Source organism: Eretmochelys imbricata, chromosome 20 (assembly GCF_965152235.1).
Source record: "Eretmochelys imbricata isolate rEreImb1 chromosome 20, rEreImb1.hap1, whole genome shotgun sequence".
Taxonomy (NCBI): Eukaryota; Metazoa; Chordata; order Testudines; family Cheloniidae; genus Eretmochelys; species Eretmochelys imbricata.
This window is the reverse complement of record NC_135591.1, coordinates 19,754,593-19,779,084: the sequence shown is the minus strand read 5'-3', so window position 1 is coordinate 19,779,084 and position 24,492 is coordinate 19,754,593. Positions and strand designations below refer to the sequence as shown.

Genomic DNA, 24,492 nt, shown 5'->3' with positions numbered 1-24,492 from the left:
GTCCTGGCTCTGCCACAGGCCTGCTGGATGACCTTGGGCAAGTCATGTCACTGCCCCGTGCCTCAGTTTCCCCCCTGTGAAATGAGGATAATGCTGCCTCCTGTGGTGAAGCTCTTTGCGCTCTGCTGATAGAAAGTGCTAACTCAGAGCTGGGGCTTATGATTTATTTTCAACAAAACCAGCTTTCCTTCGCTGGCTTGAGCTGGCTGCCATCTTGGCTCGTAATGCGTGTCTCCACCATCCTGCATTTCCTGCAACCTGCGTTACAAAGTGCTGGGCTGCCATTTCAGCCTGTAGCCCTTGATCTTCATCCCTGCATGGCATGAGCTACCCCCCCCCGCGCCCGTGAGTATGACGTAGGCGTGGCCTTGTGAAAGAGGAACACAGGGCTGGTGTTGTGGAGACACGGTTGTAGCTTTTGCTTCAGACATTTCCTCTCTGGTTCAATTTTCTAGCTAGGGTTGGAGACCCGGGTTAACGGGCGTTTTAGGAAGACAGATCTAGTGCTGGGCTGTTTTACAAGGTAGCGTTTCTCCTCCCCACTGTCTCTGCCTTAGATTCATGCCCAGCCCCACCTTTGCTGAAAAATTGAGCAAGAGCCCACCACTGGAAGGCTTCCTAGAGCCCACCACTGAAAGTTTACAGACTGAGGCAGCTCAGGGTACCTTTAGGTCAAGGTAAAATGATAAGACCCAAGAGGTTGGTGCAAACCTGGGTTCGTGCACCCCCAGAAAAAGCTCCAGATCTCTGCTTCCCCGCAGTGGGTTGGGAATGGCTCTGAAAAGCTGGAGGGCACGTGCCTGCCCAGACAGAGTCACTGGGCCTGGGTCCTGTCTCTCTTACTCCAGTTTTTACATCAGTGTCACGCCGCTGACTTTGGTGGAGTTTCTACTGATCCACGCGGCTGGAAGTGACGAGAGAATCAGGCCTGGTGTTTCTTCGGGAACATATGCCCAGGCACTGAGGCACCAGGCCAGGGCCCTGGATTTCTAGCACGGCACCATCTTGATTTCAGCAGAGGCAGGAGAATTACTCAGCTTTGCTTCATGCTCTTAGCACATCCACCTCTCCCCGGTGAGAAAGCAGCATCAGCCCTGGATTGCAAACAGTGTCGGGAATAAGAACAAGACTTGAGCTGTAGCCCACGAAAGCTTCTGCGCAAATACATTGGTTAGTCTCTAAGGTGCCACAAGTACTCCTGTTCTTTTTGAGGAGTCCTTGTGGCACTTTAGAGACGAACCCATTTATTTGAGCAGAAGGGTTCCCGCACTGGCCCCTCACCCGGTCTCACTGGGTGGGGCTGGGCTGGGCTTACCTAGTGTGACCTTCTGAATTGCTCGAGGCTCTTTTATTGAGTAGCCAGGCTGGCTTGTGCCAGCCCCTTTACTCGGGAATCAGGCCTATCGCTACCTTGCATTCCTGCAGCACCGGGCGGGGGGGGGAACCAAAGCACTTTGCTGGCAGGAGTCATTAAAAATTAACTCCTCCATTCGTAGCAGCGGCTCCGCTAGCGGGGACCGGTCTGGGGGGAGACCAGGACGGGCCATTACCATTGCTTCGGTTGGTAAACGACCCAGCCGGGGGGAAACGAGGTCCCCCCCTTGTCTCTGGTGGCCGGCGAGGCGCTCAGCACCCGCCCTAAGGCCAGGACCCGGGGGGGGGGAGGCTTAAGCCGCTCATGTCACATCATCCGTTCCCAGCTCCGCCCCCGCCGGTGAGGTTTGAAAATCACCCCACTTTAAACCCCTCCCCGCCGCAGCCCGTTGAAATGCGCTGACTCCAGCCCCACGGGCGCTGGCCAGCAGAGCGGGCTCCCGGCTGCGGATTACAGCGCGCCCAGGCCGGCCGCTGCACCGAGAGGCGCCCCCGGGGGAAGCCGGCATGGGGCAGGCAGGGGTCGCAGCCGCCCGGCTGGGGCTGGCGCTGGGGCTGCTCGCCCTGGCTGCAAGCGCAGGTAGGGGCCGGCGCGCGGCGTCCCGGGCGCTGGAAGCACGTGGGGCGCTTGGCTAGGCTGCGGGGGGGGGCGCTTGTTGCCCCCAGGGCGGGCTGGGAGGGGGGGTCGGAGGGAAAAGGGGGTGACTGGCTGGTCCTAGAGTGTGATGCTGGGGCTTGGGGGGGGGCCCCCCGGCTGGGGCAGGGGCTAGTGACTGCCCGGAGCCCCCTCGCTGCCTCCCCAGCATCGCTGCAGCTAGAGGTGGGGGAGACCCCGTGTTTCTCAGGGTGAGGGGCTTTCCTGGCCCCCCCCCATTGCCTCCGAGGGGGGGCGGGTTACTGTCAAGCCGCTTCCTCGCTGGGGTGTTTCTCATGCACCCCCCCCCCCCGCCTGGGGAGGGGCTGGGAAGTCTGGGGGGGGCTCAGCCCCCCTGTGTGTGTGGGTGGGGGGGTGCAGCTGGATTCACCCCCCCCTTTCCTAGCCACCCCTTAACCCAGCTGGAAACCTCCAGGGCCCGTCTGTCTCCACCCGTTGCTGCCTCCTAACCCCCTTGACACACGCTGCTCCCCCCGGCGTGGCTAGACCGGAGTTACTCCGGATTGACACCCCAGCGCCGAATCAAACCCTAGACCGTGCTGGGGGGGGGGGCGGTCTCTGTAGAAGGAGGGTTCAGTGATCAGGGGATTGAAAGGGGGACTGATTTGGTCTTGAGGCGCCCCTGAGCCCAAAGTGCCGTCAAGGGGCGTTAGGAGCCCAAAGTGGGGGCGTGCGAGGTGGGGGGCCTGGTGGCTGCTCTGGGGGGGGTGTAAGGTGGAGGGTCCCCGGTGGGGCTCTGAGGTGATGGGGGGGGGTCTGGTGTTGGGGGGAGGGTAACGGGTTTCACACAGCGCGGGGGCACTGTCCGGGTGAGGGGGGGACTGGAGAACTTGGGGGGGAGGGTCTGGCACCGTGGGTGGGCGGGGCCACCCGGATGGGCGGGAAGGAAAAGGGGGCGGGGCCCCGCCCGGGAAGGAAAAGGGGGCGGGGCCCCGCCCCTCTCCCCCCCACCCCTTCCGCCCCAGCCTGCGCGCGCTGGACTCTCCCCTCGCCCATTGGCTGTGGCGGCAACTGGCCACCGGGGAGGCCCCGCCCCCTGCCCAATGAGAGCTGATGTGGGCGGAGCCCAACCTAGGAGTCCCCGTGTCTCTCGTGACCCCCCCCATGTGAGCCCCCTGGATCAACCCCTCTTCCCACATGACCCCTGAGCCCCCCCCCGGGTCTCTCTCAGTGACCCCCCCATATGGCCCCCTTCAGTGTCTGTGTCAGCCCCCCTCCCATCATGACCCCAGACCCCCCCAGGGTCTCTCTCAGTGACCCCCCCCATATGGCCCCCTTCAGTGTCTGTGTCAGCCCCCCACCCATCATGAGGTCAGAAGGGACCATTATGATCATCTAGTCCGAGCCCCTGCACAACGCAGGCCCCTATTTACCATGAGGCCCCTAGTGTGTACTGAGCCCCCCTGTGTGTAGCCCCCCTGCAAATCCCCTTCCCCCCCATAAACCCAGGACCGTCCCCCCAAGAGCCCGTGGTGCAGGTGTCTCCAGTGCCCCCCACCCATGGCCAGCGTCGTGCCCCAGCCAGGGGGAGTGGGACCTGGGGCGTTGGCTCCTTTGCTGACTTGGGGATGTGGCTGATCCCGAAACTCATGTCTGTGGCCAAGCCCGTCTCAGGGGGTGAACGGTCGCCCTGACTGCGGCAGGACCCCGGGGAGCTGCAGCCCGGCCCTGTCCTTAGTCACTGAGTCTAAAAATCCATAAACAAGCTTCAGAGCCGTGGCCCCAAGGCCATGGCCCTGCGTCCAAAGCCCCTTGTCAGGCAGCCTGCGGCGTGTGTCAGAAGGGACCTGCTTTGACATGCCAAGGGCTGTGACCAATGTGAACCCTCCAGGCCTGTTCCTGGTACACTGGCATATTTCCGTCCCATCCCCACAGTGCTCAGCGCTTCACGAGCGAGGATCCTGCGTCGCTCTGCGTCTTGTGTCATCACATTCGGACTTGGCAGCATTTTGCACCTCAGTGTGCAGGAACGTAAACCTGTTTGGAAGGGCTTTGTCTGCACCCAAATGCCTGTTGCTTTGAGTGTCAGGTGGGCATTTCCTTGCTTCCCCTGAGTGGTGGCTGACTGCAGTCTTTTTTTTTGGGGGGGGACCCCCCTAATTTTTTAAAAACATGCTAGTATTCAACAGAAGAGAGACACTGCGTGAGTTGATACAAAAGACTAACTGATCAGCTCAGTGTTTAGTAGGGTGTCTTTGAAGCTACATACGGTTTTGGTTCAGGATCTCTCTCCCCCTGTTCAAAATCCCCATGCAGGGGTGAACTCTTGGGGTGTTTTTACCCAGGCGCTGCTCTCTGCAGCCAGGGAATGTGCACTTGTGCTCTGTCCAAGAAAGCAGAGAGTTGTTATATGCCTCTGTAGGCAAATATCTACCTGTATGTTCAGCAACCACAGAGGTCACTGTAGCATTGCTGTGCTCTCCCAGTTACCTCTGTAGCCAAAAATCCTAGTTAGCTGAATCCACAGCCTTGGGCTCCCCCCTTCCCACCCCCCTTGGGTGCAAACGCTGGGTCTAGATAGCCAGCATTGCTGTAAATTGGGAGTGGACCGGAATTAAAGCTACTGTAGGAGAGCACCTGGATCTTTACTAGTTGCAGATGTTGCTGTCGCATTCATTTAACTAGAGCAAGAGGCAGAGTCCCTTCCCTACAAACCTTCCCTTCCCTCTGACTTCACCAGGGCGCTGTGGGGTCTTGAGAAATCAGTGTTTCCTTTCAGTCGAGCACAGTGAGCTGTATTGAATGTAGGGTGTTTTATTCAGCAGGAAAGGAAACTCATTGCTCATCGTACAAATCTGGCTCATTCGAGATTTCTCTGCCTGTGTCACAGAGAGAGAGAGTTTCCACAACAGGCTGCGTGTCACATTGGGGCTGCTTCTTCAGGCACCCCGTGAGCCAAACTGTGCGGACATAAAGTTAGACTAAGGGCCAAATTGATGATGGTATTTAGGCACCTGGAGATGCTGATAGGTTCTTTTGTAAATTCCTCTAGGTGCCTAACTCCCAGTGACTGTCAACCCAACTCAGGTGCCTTTGTAAATCTGGTCCTAAGTCTGTAGAGTAATTACTCTGTTACTTTGTCATTACTTTGCTTTGGCCTTATGAGCTGTTCCTGATCTACACTGATTCCTCCCCCCCATGGACTCCTGCCATCTGCGCTAATTGCCTAGTGCCCTTGATCTTCCGGAGTGTGATTCCAGGCCCTCTGGATCTGTTCCCTTGCTTCTCAGCTCCTTCTGAAGGCTGAATGGAGACACGCTGGGTTTCAATTGCTCGTGCTCCAGGGCGACCTACAGCAAAATGCCACTAATGAATGCACATGGTTTTCTGGCTGAGTACAGGCTCTGGAGTGAGTGCATTACTCATTCATCCTTCCAGGCGCTGTCAAGGGCATGATGTCGTTGCTACAGGGAGGTGATGCTCCAGACGCCCACGCCAGGCAAAGGGGCTTTGCGATTGGCTTTGCCAGCGATTTGAGGAATTTAACTGTATTCCAGGCATTCTTACAAACTAGGCAAGGGCTGGAGTGATGTTTTATCCTGAACTTGTGACCTGAGAAAGCTGAAATGGAAAGAGTAGCTACAGGCTTCTATAACCAGCACTTGCAGGACTTACGAACGGTCTGTGGCAAAGTGGAACCTGCCGTGGAAGTGGTTAGAAATCGTCTGTCACGTGAAAGGGTGACTTGAGCTCCCCCAAAAAATCCAGCCCTAAATCTCCAACTGGAGCAAATAGAACATCACAGTTCTAAGTGTCTGCAGTGAAAAGTATTTAAACTTTGCCTGGCTTATTGTCCTACCACACACACCTGCTGTCTGCACAGAGAGAGTGGAGAGCAAAAGGAACCATTGCCTAGTGGCAACATGTATATTTTTCTCTACTGGTCCTAGAAACAAATTAATTTTTAATTTGATTTTTAGGGAAGATAATTGAGGATGTCGATTTGAAAAGGAAGTGGTGTTTTTTAGTTGCTTAAACTTTTTAATGTAAATTTCAAAGCATTTCTTAGATGGGCGTCTGTTCTGGCCAAGATGGCAGTGTCTCTTCCATTTAAACCCAGAAATACTATCTGCAAACCACCCACTCCCGGGGCAGTTGACCATGGTCCGATGGGATGCCGGATGCCCCAAGGCTGGGTTGAGAAAATCAGTTTGGAGAGTCTTGTCGTCTGACTGTCCTCTCCTGGGGCTCAGCAGTCGAAATGTCTCCTCGCTGCTTTCCAGCTTTTTGTTGCTGCGGCCATAAAATGGCGTGAAATGGTTTAGTTCTGTCTAATCTAAATCCCCAGCACCAGTGGTGGCTGTCAGGCCGCACCCCTTGCAGTACAAATAGCCTGACAAAGAGATGAAAACCCCGTATGGGATGCTCTTCTTCCACAGTCAGTAGTGGATGGGGCCGCGCTGGGCAAAGCCGAATGAGTGGCTTTCTCCTGCAGTGCATTGACTGAAGTATTCTTCTGAGCAGCCTCCGTCTCGCACTAATGGGTTAACGGGAAGTAGGTTGCCTTTACTGGAAATTGAGCAGTGCTGTTGCGAATTGTGCCCAACAATCCTGTTGTTAACTTTGCTTGGGCGCTGCTAGTTTCCCACATTAAAGGTCTGTGTTGGCTCAGCATTACCTTGATGTGGCTGAGCTGTACGGGGTCCTTGCACTTAAGGCCTGTGAGGGGCAGAAAATGTTGAAATCTGCAAGTGACGCGCCACTTGGCCATGAGCCCCTGAAAGCTCTCCTCAGGTGAATGGAATCACTCAAGCCCTGATCCTGAAAAGACCAAAAGGTGGGCTTAGCCCTGCCATGGGAGCAGCCCCAAAGCTAAGCAAGTGCGTGTATGTTCCCAGGCAGCATCGGGGCCTGGACGAATAGGGATGCTGCGGTGACTCTAAAGTGAAGTGAAACCAAGGGATGTCTCAAGTGCCACTTTGATGTGTCTGACCTTGTAACAGACAGAGCTGCCAGCTCCTGCTAGACGTTTCCTCTGGCCGTAGGACAGGGCCCCAGCCTCAGATCCCTCAAGAATCTAGCGTTTGGCCTGGCTGTGTGTGGTTAAAGTAGACCGCACTAGAGGTTGATGTCCAAGGCTTTGGACTACATAGGGAGACTGCTACGTTGCTGGGAACTGGCTTCCCCAGATACAGATGCTGTTTGCTTTCTTGGATCCTTCTGCGCATCAGCTGACGTCTGTGTAGCGACAACCCCATCTTAGGATTGTCTACGCTTAAAACACTTGTGCCAAGCAGAGAGGCTCCCGTCAGCGCAGGTGATCCACCTCCAAGAGGCAGTAGCTAGATGGACGGAAGAATTTGTCTGTCGACCTAGCGCTGTCTCCATGGGGACTTGGGTCAGTGTAACTATGCACTCCGGGGTGTGGATTTTCCCCACCCCTGACGGACGTAGTTAAACCAACGTCATTGTTTGGTGTAGCCCAGGCCTTTTGGGGGAGCTGTAAAAAACAGAAGGACGCAGGGTTTTGGAGCTGTGTGTTAGTGGAACTTTCGTAGGGCGAAGTCAGATCCAGCGAAGCCCAGTTAAAAATGGAAGGAAAGTCCCAGGTAGCTTGTGGTGCCTATCGAGAGGAGAGGTAGTGTGTGGGTTGTACTTTTCAATGCCTTACTGCCGGAGCCACAGCTGCCATCTTGTGTCTTTTCCTTCAGAGGAAGAACGTTACAAAGCAGCCAACTGTTGGCCTCTTGGGGTGCCTTACTATCTGTTCACTCTTGTTCTGATGTCAGGTGAAATAAGCCATCTAGGCTGGAAAAAATGCCCGGCTCATGTCCATTTCAGTGCCACACGATTTGCAAATTAGTAACCATTCCAGATCCTGGGAAGGGCACTGTGGTCAGGGCCAGCTATATAATAGACTGACTTCTAGAAAGGCTCCAGTCTGCCATTATCCCTCATGACAGGTGCAATCCTGTAACAAGGTGCATACTAGAAATGGACCAACAGCTGCAAAATTCAGCTGGAGGGGAGGAAGGTTTTTACTTCAGGCCTCCCGAGTATTTAAACTCGGGTGACGCAACCGGGTGTGCGTGTGAAGGCAGGGAATAGATTTCAGTGTTGTGCCAGAGATGTCCCCATGGCTCAATCACCTGATGGTGTCTTGTTTGTGTTAGGCTCTGGCTAGCAAACACTGAAGCGGTGGTGGAGCCAGACAGGAAAAGTACTTCTCCTTTGGAGAGCTTATCTCGGAAGATTAATAGCTGGGCTGAGCCCCGGCTGCTGGTGGTGTGATCCTGGCTCCTCCTCGCTGTGCGCTGGGATGACTGCGACACAGAGCTGGGGCGGCTCCCCTGTTTTAAGGGCGTGTGAGAAATGACGTCTTGTGAATCAGCTGAAACTCGGTGGTGTGCTGCAGAGCAGCAGCAGTGGGAGGAAAACCCAGTGTGCCGTGAGTCAGCTCATGCCTGAGATGTGTGTGTGTCTGTTTCGCAGGGCGTGTCGGATGCCAGCTGGGATCTGAGGGCCGCGCACAGTCATGTACTTCCCCCCCGGGGTGCAGGAGCCGGGGCAGAACAGCCTAGTGCCCAGCTAATCCTGGTCTCTTCTAATCATTGTAGTTCAGTGTAATTCTCTGCGGCTTGCAGCGGGACTGTCCCTTGAGTTTTGAACATTCTGGCTGACCCCAAGCATCAGACGGTCCCGAGCTGGGCCCCATAAAATTATGAGATCTTAAAAGTGGACTCTCTTGGTGTAGGAACTGGGTGGCCCAGCAGTTAGAGCACTAGCCTAGGAGCTCTGGGTTCAAATCCTGGCTCTTCCAGACTCCCTGTGTGACCTTGGCCCAGTCTTTGGGCCTCCATTCCCATCTGGATATAATGGCCCTACCCTGCCTCCCAGGGGTGTGTTTGAGCCTAAAGACGTTAAAGGCTGTCAGGTGCTCAGCTGTTCTGGTGCTGGGGAGAAGGACCTTGGGTATGGCTGACATGTTTGAGATTTCCCCCAGCAGCTAGAGGGCTAGGCGGCTTCTCTTTTAAATTAAAGCTGATTTGGGGGGGAAGGGGTAGGAATGTAAATCACCAGACCCCAGAAGCTGGGCCTTCACAAAGGCTGTCAAATATCACAAGACTTGCAATAGACATGGCAAGCATTGGCAGGGCTGAGCCGTTCTGTTCTCGAATCCGGCTTCTGTCCCACTGGGGCAAGGCACCTTCTGTTTCCTAAACCCCACTTGTTCCATGAAGGGCTGATGGGGCCCCGTGTTCTCCACGGGCCGCCGTTCCCCTGCAGCACCATGGGACGTGGCCCTGTTGGGTCCCTTTTAGACTGGTAGATGTGAGTCGTGGGAACCATGTAGTGGAAAAGGTACCCTGCTTTCCAACCAAAAGCTCCCGGCTCCTTCTGGTCGCTTTCACAGTGTCTCTAGTCGGGTGATGGTATTTCTTAGCACGGGTTGAACACCGGCTCCCTCTCTCCTGTGGATGAGCAAGGACAGTTCATTTCCTTTCCTCTCCAGCGATGCTTTTCCCAAGGCTTCTGCTTGCATTGGCGAAAGGGATCAAGGCTGGAGGAGCAATTCTTTAATGCTCAGCTGGTGTAGGGAGACCGGGAATTGCTTCATGGCCCCGTGCAATGCCCATATGCAGAATGCCTGTAAAAAGACACTGGTGAAGTCTGGGCCCACTGAAGCCACAAATTCACTCCATGGATCTACCATGAAGATCTTTAAAATGTGGATTCACTCAAGTGGGGGACCCCAATCCCCATGGATAGTGGGGCTCCGATCAGAGCTGGGAATAACAGCTTGTGTCCAAAGATGCTGAGAGACCTTGGTTTGCCCCTCTAGCCCTCAGATGGGTTAAGGGGCCAGATCTTCAGCTGGTGTGAATCAGGATGGCTCCCTTGGCATCAGTGGGTCTATGCTGATTTACACCAGCGGATATCGCTGGAGCGAAGTCGCTGTGGAGCAGAGGATCTGGCCTGTTATCTCGCCCGCTGCAGCAGACAGGCAGATGAGGGATACTACGGGCTTAGCTGGAGTTTTTCCAGGGATGAACTCGGCTTATAGGGTCTAGTCCATCTCCGGCCATGCAGCGTGGTTCCTGATAGAACATTTCCGAGCGCTCTGCTTCACTGTCTGCGCCCCGGCCTGCTGCTGCTCCCCTGGGAGCCTGTCTCGCTCTCCTCTCCGCAGCTAACCTGGTGGCCTCTTGTTCCCTCGCAGCAGAGGAGAAATGCGGTAAGACCGAGTTCCAGTGCCAGGATGGCGAGTGCATCCCCTCCAAGTGGGTGTGCGACGGGAGCCCGGAGTGCAAAGACGAGTCCGACGAGTGGCAGGAGACCTGCAGTAAGTAGCCGCTCCAGGAAACCGAGCAGGGAATCGAGGGCCGATCTCATGGGAGGAGATGTGGAGCGGGGCGGGCCTGCATCGGGGCAGGGGAGACCCCCGGGGGAGGGTGAAGAGCTGTTAAAGGGCAAAGTTGGCCCAAGAAGAAATGGGGGCAAACTGGCCAGGGATCGACGCCAGCTGGAAAGGAGAGGAAATCTTTGAACCATCCGACAGAGGGAGGGAGGGAGGATCTGGGCCAGCCAGGGTGAGATGACAGGGTGGCCCGTGCTAGCAGGGACTGGCCTCGAGGTCTCATCCAGCCCCATGTCCCCTGCACCCAGTGCAGTTCCTGAGCCCGTTGCCTGTTCCTTGTCTCCTCCAGAGTTGGTGACGTGCAAGTCAGAGGAGTTCAGCTGCGGGGGCCGCGTTAACCGGTGCATCCCGGCTTCCTGGAGGTGCGACACCAAGGCGGACTGCGAGAACGGCTCAGACGAGCGGGATTGCCGTAAGTTGCGCTCGGCGCCGGGGCTGTTCAGGCTCCTGGAGCCAAAGGCCCTCACAGGACGTCCTGCATGCCTGGCTTTAAAGGGAGGGAGCAGGGCCTGGCATCCGAGCAGGCATGTGGGGAGGTGCTGGTGCTGGAGGGACTGGTTTGGTCTAGGGGAAACCGGGGAATCGTGATTGCGGGGTTCTGCTCCCAGCTCTGGGAGGGGAGGGGGGCTAGTGGCTACAGCAGGGGGAACTGGGAGACAGGCTCCCGGGTCCTACCCCAGCTCTGTAGCTGCCTTGTTGTGACCTTGGGCACCTCGCTTCACGTCTGCACGTCGAACAGGGCTGGTGCCTAGCTGCAGTTGGAGGTGTGACTGCTGCACGCGTAGACAGAGCTGAGTTCGCTCCAGGATCAGCCTCCCGGGCCGCCGGGGATGTGCTCTGGGGGCTGCCCATGCTCCTGGGGCTCTGTTGCGGCTGTTCACGCTAGCTGGCTCGCATGGAAGGCGAAAAGCGCGTCAAGTCCTGTTGCAGGGGCCAAGTCTCTCTCTCTAGCCCCCTGGCATGGGCCGCTGATCCCCCCCACCTTGCCCCTCTCTCCAGCCCCCTGGCGTGGGCCGCTGATCACACCCTCTGCCTTGCCCCTCTCTCCAGCCCCCAAGAGCTGCATGGACGACCAGTTCCAGTGCCACGGCGGGCAGTGCGTCTCCTTGGCTTTTGTCTGCGACGAGGACCACGACTGCGAGGATGGGAGTGATGAGGCTGACTGCCCCGCCCCGACCTGCCACCCCAACATGTTCCAATGCAACAACTCCATCTGCATCCCCAAGCTATGGGCCTGCGACGATGACCCCGACTGCCCAGACGGCTCCGACGAATGGCCCCAGAACTGCGGCGGGCGGGTGGCCCCTGCCCCCAACCCCTGCTCGCCGCTGGAGTTCCACTGTGGCTCCGGGGAATGCATCCACGCCCAGTGGCACTGCGACGGGGGCTTGGACTGCCGGGATCGATCAGACGAGGAGAGCTGTGGTACGTCGGGCGCTCTCTGGGCGGGGCCCGGGAGCTGCCGACTTCTAATCGCGGGGGGAAGGCCTGATGCCTGTGACCGGCTGCGGGCCACAGTGGCTCCTGGGAAATGAGTCGGGTTTTCAGTGCACTTCCTACTGGCCCAGTCTCCTGCCTCCCAACCGGCTCTAGTGGATCAGCATCGGGAGAGGCCTGGAACAGCCCCAGATACTGATCTGGGGTCCCGTCCAGGCCCAGGGCTCAGCCGTGTTGGCTGAAGCGTGAGGTGGGGCGGGGAAACCTGGCCTTAAGAAAAGACCGGCCGTACTGGGTCAGGGCAATGGTCCATCCAGCCTAGTGTCCTGTCTTCTGACAGCAGCCAGTGCCAGGTGCTGCAGAGGGAATGAACCGAACAGGGCAATTGTCGTGTGATCCATCCCCTGTTGGCCACTCCCAGCTTCTGGCAAACCGAGGCTAGTGACCCCGTCCCGGCCTGGCCGTCTCCTGGGCTGACCCTGCTCAGGGATGAATTGGGAGTGGCTGATATGATAGTCACGTTGCCCGCCTGCTGCCTGGCAAGCGACCGCTGTGACTGCCCCTCGTTCAGCTGGCGCGTTCACCGGGGCCGGCTCCAGCCCAGAGACGCCGTGTGCTTTCTGGGGTCGGATTTAAATAAAATCCCTCCAGAGCAAGCGGGGTAGAGACCCAAGCTGGCTTTCCCCGGGCAGCGGGAAACGCTGCGCCGGTTGCTTTTGCAGCTGGGTCCTCAAGTCTCTGCCTTCCTCTCCGTCCCCTCAGCAAAGCCCATGTGCCGCCCGGACGAGTTTCAGTGCGGTGACGGGGCCTGCGTGCATGGCAGCCGGCAGTGCGACAAGGAGTATGACTGCAAAGACCTGAGTGACGAGGTCGGCTGCGAGAACGGTGAGTGCTGCAGGGTGGACGCGCCCGAGAGACCCGCGTGATCCGGCGTTCTACAAGCCCAGGGCCGCCTCCTGTGGGCTTGAGCCGGATCACCAATGCTCTCCAAGCTGTCCTAAAACCAATGGTGCCCATTTGGGCCAGAATCTCTAGTCGAACAAGGATTTCTGCAGTCACAAGTCGTGCCTATGTCCTAGGATGGCTGGTACTCCTGGGGGCTTCTGCAGGGGCGCACAATTCATGTGGCCTCCATTTTTCTGTGCCCCCCCCCCCAAAAAAAATCTGGGGGACACGCCCCTCTTTCCAGGCAGCGCATCTGTTCCAGCGTGCCCGGAGCAGCCTCCGAGACGGGAGGGGCGCTGGGCGTGCATGCCTGGGTGATTGATCACTGTCGGGGGGAGAGGGGGCGCAGGGCTGGGTGTACACACGTGCCAATGAGAGAGACTCTGTCCCTCTCCCTTGCTACTGCAGCTGGCTGGTGTGGAAGGGTCGGGCTTTTTATTATGCAGGAGGCGGCTAGAGATACAAATGCAGCAGCCTGCCTGAGTAAATTGCTCTCCTTCTCTGAGGCAGAAATGTAGCAGCCTGCCTGAGTAAATTGCTCTCCTTCTCTGAGGCAGAAATGCAGCAGCCTGCCTGCTCGTAACATTGTTAATGTTCCTGGTGTTAGTTAACGGTTCCCATTCTCAGTCTGTTCCCCCAGCAGCAGAAAACCTGGGACAGTTTTCGGGCCCCTACACTGCCAGCGTGGTGTAGAGGAGCTTTACCCTAAGTGGCAGGAAGGGGATCCTCCACTAGGAAGAGCGATGCGCTTTCTCGCTCGTTTCCTGTGCCGAAGTGGCACCATGGGGTTCAGGATTTATTTTACTTATCCATTTAAAAGCAAGACTCGGAGGGCAAATAAAACCTTTCCCAAGCAGTCAATAAAATGTCAGGACAGTCCGAACCCAGCACTTCCCAAAGTACCCAGCCAGGTCCAGGACAACGATGGGTTTAGCAAAACTGAGAGACTTCCATGTGGAATTGGCTGCTGTGCTGAGCTCTTAGCTGGAGGAGGGGGAAGACTGAACCCCCCCACCCCATCCCATCCTGGCCTGTCTCTGCACAGCTGGAGGTGAGGCGCTCAGTCGGCAGACCTCTCCAGCTCTTGCTGAGTGGGGCAGAGCAGCCATCCAGGGCTTGTCTGTCTTACAAGAGAAGCCCAGCAGGAAACTCAAGAGACTCTTCCTTCCTTCCAGTGACTACCTGCGAAGGGCCTGACCAGTTTAAGTGCCGCTCTGGGGAGTGCATCGCTCTGGACAAAGTGTGCAACCGGCAGAGGGATTGCAGGGACTGGTCCGACGAGCCCATCAAGGAGTGTGGTAAGAGTTTGTTCTGTCGTGCGTTGGGCGTGCTGCCTTGCAGCATCATTGCTCGAAGACACACAGCTGGCCAGAGCAGGGCACCATCCATTCAGGGGAGAACAGATGGCTCTGTTTAGCTGGGATCCCAAGTTTCTTGCAATTGGTTCTCTCACCATTGCTGGATCCTACAGACTCTCTGATGGGTTTGAGGAAGGGGGCAGTCAGTGTCGTGCTTACAGACACCTCTGCTCGGGACCCGCGCTGTGTGTCGATGGCCTTGGAGGGGCGGGCAGCTTAGGTGGAAAGCTTTGCTCACCATCGTCCACTCATGCCCCAGTCGGTTTCCTTCCAGATACAAACGAGTGCCTGGCCAACAAAGGCGGCTGCTCCCACATCTGCAAAGATCTCAAGCTTGGGTATGAGTGCCTGTGTCCTGAGGGCTACCAGCTGGTTGGCCAGAAGAAATGTGAAGGTAGGTTCTCCACCCCGCCGTCAACCTCCCGCCAACTGCTGCATTTGGCTTTAAAATCCGCTGCCAGGTGCGGTGACGAGTCTGGAGCAGCATTTTTAACTGCCTCTCGCTGGCCGTGGGGGACATTTCTGTGGCTTTGAGGGGTAACGGCCGCTTTTAAGCAGCACGCTCGGAGACCGCTCCCGACGGCACCGCAGCCTGCAAGCGCCGTCTGACAAGTGAGGCCCGTGAAGGTCCTACTCCATCCTGACTGGGCCATATTCAGTGCAAAGGCAGGTCCGTTTACTGTCACCAGACGTGTGGCTGCCAGTCCCGCCTTGCTGTGCAGGGGGCTGTGCTCCGTCTAGCACAGCTGACTTTCCACAGGGTCCCGCTGATGAGTTTATGCGACCTCCGGCTCTGGCCACCATCCCTAGCCCTGAAATTGGGGCGACCCGGTTTTTATAATGGAGGTAAATGTAGCTCCCTTTCTGAAGCCCATTCCCTGCTCTACCTTGGCAACACCCTTTTTAGTATCTCCTCTGGGATTGTGACACAACAAACGCATGCGGCTCTCAGCCTCCTGGGAATTAAAAAAGAAAAAACTTTTCCCTATTTAAAATCTCTGCTGGGACGTCCTGTCTCTTACATTTCAAGGGGTTTTTAACTGCTTCCTCTTGGGGTTTGCAGATATTGACGAGTGTCTGAACCCCGATACGTGTAGCCAGACCTGCGTGAACCTGGAGGGAAGTTACAAGTGTGAATGTAACGAAGGATACCGGCTTGACCTCACTACCAAAACCTGCAAAGCCGTCGGTAAGTCAGCAACTCCTGGTTCTTGGGGGCACCTCTTTTGATCTACACGCCTGTATCTTTTGGCCAGGCAGGGCTAAAAAAATACTGCAGTATTCTTGGGAAAACTGGGGTTCGCTTCACTGTGCAATGCAGCATCTGGTTCCTAGTCCCTCCGTGCAGCCAGGCTGGTTCAGGTCTGCCTCTTGCCCGTCCCAAGTCTGTCTCTCAGCAGTCCCTGCTTTTAGGACCATTCCCCATCAGCGCTTCCCAACCGTAGGGTCAGGTGACTCACCAGGAATCTGAGAGCAGGATGTTTGCTTAAGGAAACTGTTGCAAGTGGTTAATGAGAAACCCACGGGCTATTTCCCAGCGCCTGGCGGTGTCAGGCGGAAACCGCCCTGTGGGATGGTAGCTGTGGCCACGGTTGTCGCCACGGCGACAGCAGGTGTCTTGGTGTTGGACTGTGTCTATCGCTGTGAACTTCCAGCTCTGCCGGGCTGTTCCCTCTTCCCGCTCACGAAGGGGACCGGGCGCATCTTGCCTGGGTCTAAGCTAACGGCCCTGTCTCATGGCCCCTCTCTTCCTTCCCGTCCCTGCTAGGCACCATCGCATACCTCTTCTTCACCAACCGCAACGAAGTGAGGCGCATGACGCTGGATCGCAGCGACTACGGCAACCTCCTCTCCCACCTCAAGCACGTGGTGGCCTTGGACTTGGAAATCGCTGAGCGCAAAATCTACTGGACTGACCTGTCTCAGAAGAAAATCTACAGGTACAGCCGGTTCTGCTGGGGCAGCCTGGCTTTGCTAGCGATGGGCGCGGCCCAGACCCGCGCTGAGCAGGGGTAACCCGACCCAGCAGGGTGTGAAGGCTGCCCCCAGCTGATAGACCCTCCAGCAAAGAAGCTAATCCCGTTTCCCAGTGGAGGGGGGTCCACATAGTGAAACCACAAGCCCCTTCATGGTAGCCCCAGCAGAGACTCCCGTGAGGTCTCCTCCCTCGGCTGGGAGGGGTGATGTTGGGCTGGGGGAAGCTGGCCCTGCTGATCCCTAGGCTGTCCTTGTCCTGTGCCTAGAGGATGTCTGTCTCCAGGACTGTTGGTCTGGTGTCTTCTCACCAGTGCCAGAGTTTGCCCTTGATCCTCCGCTGGCAGAAACCGTCGCGGTTCCGTGGCATTCATTGGCACTGCCCTGACTGGCCCGTTGTCTCTGCTTGCCTGCAGCCCTGCTGCGAGGATGCGCTTGGTACCACTCCTCCAGTGTGCCTTGGTCCAAGCCCCAGGCTCTAACCCATCTCTCTTCTCCCCGGCAGCACCCAGATAGACCAGGCTGACAACTCCACCCACCACACCACTGTGATCAGCACCGGCCTCCAAGCCCCCGACGGCATCGCCGTCGACTGGGTCCACGGGAACATCTACTGGACGGACTCGGCACTGGGCACCGTCTCTGTGGCCGACCGGGAGGGTGCCAAGAGGAAGACCCTGATCGAAGAGCCCGGCTCCAAGCCACGAGCCATCGTGGTGGACCCCAGTCACGGGTACGTGGCTTTAAAGCCGTCTCGTGTGTAATGGGAGGAGGGGAAGTGCCCATCAGAGCTCCTGCCAATCTGTGAGCATTCCCTAGGCAATGCAGACAGATGAGGCATCTGATGCCCTGACTGGAGAATTCAAACAGAGATGGGCTTGAACTCTGTGCCCAGACTCAGAGCTTTCTTCTCCAGGTTGTGCTAGCTTAGCCTGTCCCCGGTGAGCAGTGGTTTCTAATCTCCTTGTGCCTCCCTCCTGGCAGCTTCATGTACTGGACGGACTGGGGGACTTCTGCCAAGATCGCAAAGAGCGGGCTGAATGGAGTGGACAGCTTTCCTCTGGTGAAAGACGGCATTGAGTGGCCGAATGGAATAACTCTAGGTATGAGGGGGGTGTCTGTGGGTCCCACTGTTCTCCGCCAGAAGGGTGAGCACAAAAATGAAGGAACGTTCCCTTGAGGAGAGCCTGGGTAGGAGAATGCAGGGGGAAACCGATCAGAAACCAAAGGGAATTTGGCCAATATAGTTTCGCTGTCCTGGGCACTGTGCTGCAGTGACCCCTTTCAGCCCAATATTTCTATGGGTCGAAGAACAACCACCAGGGCTAGAGTAACGAGCTTGCGGGGGGTGTCAGTAACACACACTGAGGAGGGTTTATTGGCCAAGACTTTCAAGTCTGGGAGCCCAAAACTAAGCTCCTCAGGGAGTGAGTTTCTTGGGAGCTTCTGAAAATAAGGCCACTGACTTAGGCACCCAAATATAGATCTTCTGAAGGCCAGAAATTGTCTAAAGCAAGGCTCCTGAAACCATCTGTTGTGTCCCATTTAAATCGGGTTTCTTTGACCTCTTGGCTACGCGGAGGTTTCAGGCACGCGTACGAGGTGTGCTGGTGGGTCTTGTTGAGCCAAAGATGTCTTTGGAAGCTCTTTGTTTCTGTAGCTTTGGGGAGCGTTAGCACAGAATGGGGCGTAACGTTCCTTTCACGTGGCTGGATTCTCCATGGCTTGGCTGAATGGGGAGGCTGGCTTGTCTAGAAGGTCTCTTAGCTGAGTGCTCCAGCTCCCTGCAAGATCTCTGCTGCCCTGGAGCCCCCGGAGCCTTCACTGTACCTGGGTCCATTTCAGATCTGGTAAACCAGCGCCTCTACTGGGTAGACTCCAAGCTGCATTCCATCTCCAGCGTGGGCGTCAATGGGGGCAGCAGGAAAACCATCCTCGAGGACCGGGAGAGACTGGCTCACCCTTTCGCGGTCACCGTCTTTGAGGTGAGTCTTGGGTCTAAGCTCTCCTGTCTTGGATCAGCCTCGCAAAATCATGGTGGAAACTTAAACGTCCCAGGACAAAATCAAAGTACCTGCCCCTGGCGTCATGGGGCTCCCTGCTTTCAAAAGCAGCTTGTGATGTGGGTGCCTCTGTGATTGCCCGACTTGACACTTCAAAAGAGGCCTGGCTTTTTCCCCCGCTCTCCCAGCGAGCACTGAGCACCTGCCCTCTGAAAATCCAGCCACTTTAAGGGATCCCAAGTTGGACACCCGGTAATTGCTAGTCACTCTTGAAAAACATTCACCTTGGAGTTAAAAGCCTCTCCGTGTCCCGGCACCTGATGTAGCTTGTGTTGGTGGGTGACACTGCATTACAGGCTCCAACCTGGTTTGACACCGCCCCGTTCTGCTGGGGGCTGTGTAGACACAATGGAAAAGCCCGTCCCAGGAGCTTACAGCTGACGTGCTTTGTGCACAGGGGCTGTTCCGAACGTGGCCGGTCTCCTGACTCGGCTCATCTGACGAATCACTAAATTTCTAGCCTCTCTTTGACCCCCGATTCCATCCGTTGGGTCGACCGCTTAGAGGAGGAAGGTCTGGGACTGCCTGGACCTTGCACCATGCAGAGATCAGTGATGCAACTTGCTCTGGTTACAGAGGCCAGGCATTTGTCTGCCTCTTTGTCAGTATTTGCTCTTGTGTCCCTGGCACGTACTGTTGTGTTTTCGGTGAGTGGGTGTCGGGAGGAGTCAGTGGCTAACGAGGGGGCGGCTTTTTGATTTTTTTTCCATCTCGAATCCCACTTCAGGATAAGGTGTTCTGGACAGATATCCTCAATGAAGCCATCTTCAGCGCCAACCGCCTGACTGGTGCCAACGTCACCCTGGTGGCGGAAGACTTGTTTTCCCCGGAAGATCTCGTCCTGTATCACAACCTACGGCAGCCGGCAGGTACGGAAGGCGCTCATCCGGTCGACCCGGAGTGTGCCGGCTGCGTGACTCTCTGCCCCCACGTTGGGATCTCCTGCAGAATCCCGCCGTCTGTCTCTGGAGCGCCCCCCCGTTGCTTTCGATGCTCATGCCTGTACTCTGTGCCCTCCCAGGCGTCAACTGGTGCGAGAACCACCCTCTCCCGAACGGCGGCTGCGAGTACCTGTGCCTCCCGGCCCCCCAGATCACACGCCACTCGCCCAAGTACACCTGTGCCTGCCCCGATGCCCTGCACCTCGCTGCGGACATGAGGAGCTGCACCAAAGGTATGTGGGGGAATCGGTCACCACTTCTGCTGCCAGCTCGATGGCATTTCCCGCTGCCTCTGTGCCGAGCTTTCTGTAGAAGGCCTGGTCCTGTTGGAGGGGGCGGGAGTGTTTCCTGGTGGTTAGAGCAAGGGAGTGGGTAGCCAGGACTCCTGGGTCCTATTCTCAGTGCAGTCGTTGACACCCAGCATCACACCGGGAAAGTCACTTGACCTCCATAGGCTGCCAGTAAAATGGGCAGAGAAACCTCTCTTCCCACCTCTCCGCTAAGTGTTAAATTCCCCTCCCAGATCCTGAAGTCCCAGCGGCCCCCAGAACCACGCCTGGGAGACCTGCCGCCACCACCACGCCTCCGGCCCGGCTGCTCACCACGACCAGCGTGCTGAAGCAGACAGCAAGGCCGCCGGCTGCCACCCGTGCCAGGCCCGACCTCACCACGCCGGAGATGGTCACTCTGTCGCAGCAGGGTAAGAGTGTCTTTCTATTTCTCCCCCTACCCCCGACAAGCTCAGGGGGCAAACAGCCTCACTTCTGCAGAACCATAGCTAGAAATGCTGTCCAGCAGTTAGAGCAGAGGGGACTGGGAGTCCTGACTTCTGGGTTATGCTCCCAACTCGGGGGAGGACAACATGGTCTAATGGTTAGAGCCGGGTGTTCTTGGTGTCCGGACACCTGGCTTCTATTTTTCAGTTCTGGGAGAGGAATGTATTCTCATGACTAGATGGCAGGGGAGAATGGGAGTTGGGACTCCTGGGTTCTAATCCTGCCAAGGCATCAGCTTGCCTGAGGTCACTGGGCTTCTGTGCCTCAGTTTCCCCACCTGTAAAAGGAGGCTGATGCAATCAGCGGCAGAAGAGCCAAGAGTCAGCCAGTCGCTCTGTCGGCTACTGTGACGGTGGGATCTCTGTACAGTGCCTGGGATAGACAAGCCATCCTTTCCACCAGTCCCATCCTGTCTTGAACGGCCACTTGGCTCCTGCCCTTCTGCCACGTGCTAACTGGCTTTTCCCCCCTTCCTCCAGCTCGCAACGACGTTGCTGCTGAGACCAACCAGGACAAGCACAGCGGCCCCACTGCGCTCTCCATTGTCTTGCCACTGGGTAAGTTCCTGTTCCTAAAACGCTGGCTGCTCTGAGCAGCCTCCTTCTCTGCGAACGAAATTGCCGGGGGCTTGGATCCTGGCTGTTCCCTGCCTTGGTTGCCAAGGCGTCCGGTCGTGGCCATCGGGTTCAGCGGCTTGCCCCAGTCTGGAATTGGGAAGGAATTTCTCCCATGAATGCGTTAGGGACCCCTGGGGTGGGCGCCTGCCTCAGTTTCCCCATCAGTATAATGGGGAATAGCAGCGCTGTTGTGGAGATGAACACATTGGATTCTGAGGCACTCATAGTCCCCATCAGCGGGGTCTAAGTACCAGAGAGAGAGAGAGACCTCCGTTACCTCTGATCCATCTTTCCCTCCCATCGGTGATTCTCTGACCTCGGCTTAAATGCTTTGCCGGATCAGGACCGGTTGGGGGCCTCTGTGCGCCATGGGAATTTCACATCCCAGCATCTTCCGTAGTGAATCGATACAGACTGTACCATTGCCTCACGGGGGCAGGGATTGAATAGAACTTCTCAGGTCTTGTGTTTAATTCCAGCAGTTACAATAACGTTTCCTCCTCCTCTTACCTCTCTCGCCCCCCCCAGTGCTCATTAGCTTAATCGCCTTCGGTGCTTTCCTGGTGTGGAAGAACTGGCGCCTCAAGAACACCAACAGCATCAACTTCGACAACCCCGTCTATCAGAAAACGACGGAGGACGAGATTCACATCTGTCGGAGCCAGGACGGATACACGTACCCATCGGTAAGCCAGTTCCTGCCTCTGCTGGCTGCCAAAATCCGCTTGCAAAACAGAGTTCTGACCTGTACGCCAACCGGGAGGTCTGCAGTCCCTGCTGAGAGGAAGGTGGCAAGGAGCCCAGGGTCCAAGTATGTCCCCAGTCTGTGCTCTGCTAGGAGTCTTCCAAGACCCGCAGGCATGGCCTGCACGCAGGGCTGGCAGCCAGGAACGTCTGAGCAGAGCTGGGCCAAAAAACCTCTGCTTCGTCCGCAACTTTGGAAACTTAAAAAAAAAATGTTTCCGTGTGTTTTGTCCGCTGGTTTGGTTTGGAGTAGCTTTAACTGAAAGGAATTGCTTAGACAAAAAGCTGTGTCAAACCCAAACAGTTCAATCGGGACATGTTGAAGCTGGCTGCTTCAACAACGCAGTGAAATTGACGCCTGTGTTTGAGAAACATTTGCGGGGTCGCTGAATCTGCTTTGTCAAAAGTTTTTTTGGGTTTTTTTTTTTTTTTCCCACCCAGCTCAGGGCTTTGGCAAAGTCACTGCTCATCTCACTGGGATAATATTTCACACCTCCTCGGGATCCTGGGAGTACCACTACCCCCTACTTGATGGAATCAGAGTAGTTGACTGTCCTAGCCCCCTTACTGCCAGCAGCTAAGAGGAGTTCTCCTTTAGCACAAGCAATTTCTGAAGCAGAAGTTCCTGCCTCCTATTTCCCAATGGCCGATACACCCTGGCTAGTCAGAGCTTCACCCAGTAGGGACAAACCCTGAAGTCTGAAGCAGCCGCTTCGTTTGGTTTCTGAGGCTTAGCTAGATCCCCACCTGAAGGAGACCCCTTTGGTAACGGCTGAAATGTGTTTCCTTGACAGAGACAGATCGTCAGCTTGGAAGACGATGCTGCATGAACCTGGAATGTGCCTCCCGCCAGACTTTGCTGCTCGTTTCACGGGAGGGAAGGACGCGCCACGTCTTTCTCCCCCCCTGACTTTTTGGTTCTTTAACGACCGTCCAATCCGCCCACAGTGCCGCACCACTTCCTGAGTAACTTGATGAGCCTGCGCTGCTTCTCCCCCAGCACACTGTTCGCCTGGCTCTCGGGGGAGGAGACGCATGTGGTTTGACTCATGGGGTTTTTATGTTTTATATATTTAATACTTTTTGTATCGGATGCAGTCAATTTCCCCCAGGGACGTACCTGCTGGTTTTCTTCCGTTTTTATCTGGGAAGGAGAATTTTTCTTACGTGGGAAATCGGGGGGCTGTGGAAAGAAACACAACTTCTCTGGATGTAAGCTGGCAGTCCCCATGGCTACAGCTGGTCAGTTTCACTAAAGGGCTCAGGGCAGAGAGGAAGGATGGAGCCTGATCTGTATCAGGGACTTAAAAACCAAATCGGTGCTACCATCACATCTGTACTCAGTGTCTGCCTGCGTGCGCCCCTTCTGGGGAATGGATGTTTGCTTGGCTCTGGAATCTCGCATCCCACCCCGACACACATGCATGTCCCGTGTCTCTTTCCCAAGCAGGATAAGTCTTCAGACATGCCCCCCCCAGGCAAATATGGCACGACCCACGTGCTTCTCTCGGTCAGCGACACTGGCATGTGAACAGGACGGTTCTTTGGAGATGGGCCGGTCGGTGCAGTTGCCCTTCGCCGAGTCCCGTCGCCAGGTTCAAATGTTGTAACTTCTCCCCCAGCCGCCTTGCACTTTTTGGGGTTCTTTTCAGGGGGGGTTGTGTATTTTTGGTAACTTCTTTTTTTGCACAGTCTTTCATTTTTTCCCTCCCTCCCTCCCTCTTGCGCTGCAGGGTTGGCAGAGCACGGGGCGGGGGGGGGGCGCGCAAGGAAGAAATCCAAGTTGGGCTCAAAGAGGTCTCGTTGCGTTGGCGCTGTGCTGGTGCTTAGTACTGTACGTCCTCTGCGCACCTGGCTGGGAGGGCAAAGAGGAGCGGCTTGTGCTGGCCAGGGCAGTAGGAAATGTAAGCCATGATAGTGGGCTCTGAATTTTTATTACTGTTTACAGTTGCCACATGCCTTAGCACTTTGAGTCTTGATAACAGCTAAGCCGGCTGCCTTCCCCTGCCCCCCAATTCCTCCCTCCCTCCCTCCTGCTTTGTCTGAATGCTTTTTACAGCCCCACCCCTGGAACTGTCCTTTTTTAAAAAAAAAACAAAAACCAAAAAGAAAACCCTGCGCAGGATTCTGCACCCTACCAAAAATACCCAGAATGAAAAACCTTCTAAGCTTTCGTGAACGATGGAGCTTTTCTCTACCCGTGCTCGACAGCGTACTTGAGTTACTGGCATTCCCCATGTGCGTATATCTTGCGTTGGAGCGACTTTGCTCACAAACGTGCAGGATCAGGGCTTAAATGTTGCCTTTCTGATTTGGTACCTTCCCTATTCAGCCTGTCTGCAGGGGGGGGAATTCTGCATAGATGTGAGTTTTAATGATCGAGGTGTGGGGAAGGCAGTGTAATGTTCCGGGATCTAAAGGTTAAAGATAACAAAAGGGCAACTCTTCCCGCCTTGGCTTAGCCACCCTTTCCCTCGGGCCAGGGAACACGGCTACAGACCAACGCAAAGAACTCGCCCCTTTCTGCCTGAAGCTGTGACCAATTCAACTTTTCTTATTTTGAAGGGTGTAAATAATGTCTGTGTACAGCTTATACATAGTATCTATGGTCACACACACTGGCCTTTTGTGTGTGTTTGTAAATGTTTGGCTGGAGCCATTTCCTGTATGTAAAATATGATTTATTTATTTTCTCAGTTTCATGGTTGCTGAGTTAATTTCTTCCTTCATTCCCCCCCCCCTTTCTATTTTTTTGTGGGGGTGGGAGGGTGTCTCCACCTGCCAGCCAATTTTTCAGTGAATAAAGGGATTTTTGCACTACTGACCGGTCTCCGTCACAACTGGCGCCTACTGGGGAAAAGTGTCATCTACAGTCAATAAGTGTCACAGATTTAAAAAAAAATCCAAGTGTTGAAATTTCTATTCTAATATGATCAATTAAATTTTGGAATGGAAACTATCAGTAGAAACTTCACCGTGTCCTTCTCTTTGTAATTAATATAGACTCTTAATTAGTTACATCTCCCTTTTGAAGGAGGGGATAAGGTTTTGTGGAGGTTTTCCCCCCCCCCCCCCGCCCCTCCAGTTCTTCTGACTCTCAATTCAGGAAAGCTTGAATTCCATGAGACCTTAAGCATGTGGTCAAAGCTAAGGGCCTGCTTTCTTGAATTGTTTTTTTATATATAATTTAAACAAAGGAGATTCTTACAAGTTCTGTAAACTCTGTTTCCAGGTTATCTTCCCCATTGG

General features: G+C 55.7%; 1 protein-coding gene across 2 annotated transcripts; it reads left to right on the top strand.

The window, feature by feature from the left end:
- Positions 1–1,779: 1,779 nt before the first annotated feature.
- On the top strand, positions 1,780–23,939 carry LDLR (low density lipoprotein receptor). 2 transcript variants are annotated; one of them, XM_077838386.1, is made up of 18 exons: positions 1,780–1,954; positions 10,194–10,313; positions 10,678–10,800; positions 11,439–11,813; positions 12,588–12,710; positions 13,946–14,068; positions 14,403–14,522; positions 15,192–15,317; positions 15,897–16,068; positions 16,608–16,835; positions 17,087–17,205; positions 17,948–18,087; positions 18,893–19,034; positions 19,187–19,339; positions 19,630–19,806; positions 20,362–20,439; positions 21,028–21,185; positions 22,038–23,939. In XM_077838386.1, exons 1-18 carry the CDS (start codon positions 1,882–1,884, stop codon positions 22,071–22,073), a joined length of 2,586 nt encoding a protein of 861 aa, XP_077694512.1. In that variant the 5' UTR covers positions 1,780–1,881; the 3' UTR covers positions 22,074–23,939. The 2 variants fall into 2 exon arrangements, with proteins under 2 accessions (XP_077694512.1, XP_077694511.1); XM_077838385.1 differs by having other exon boundaries at positions 10,191–10,313.
- The last annotated feature ends 553 nt before the right edge of the window (positions 23,940–24,492 follow it).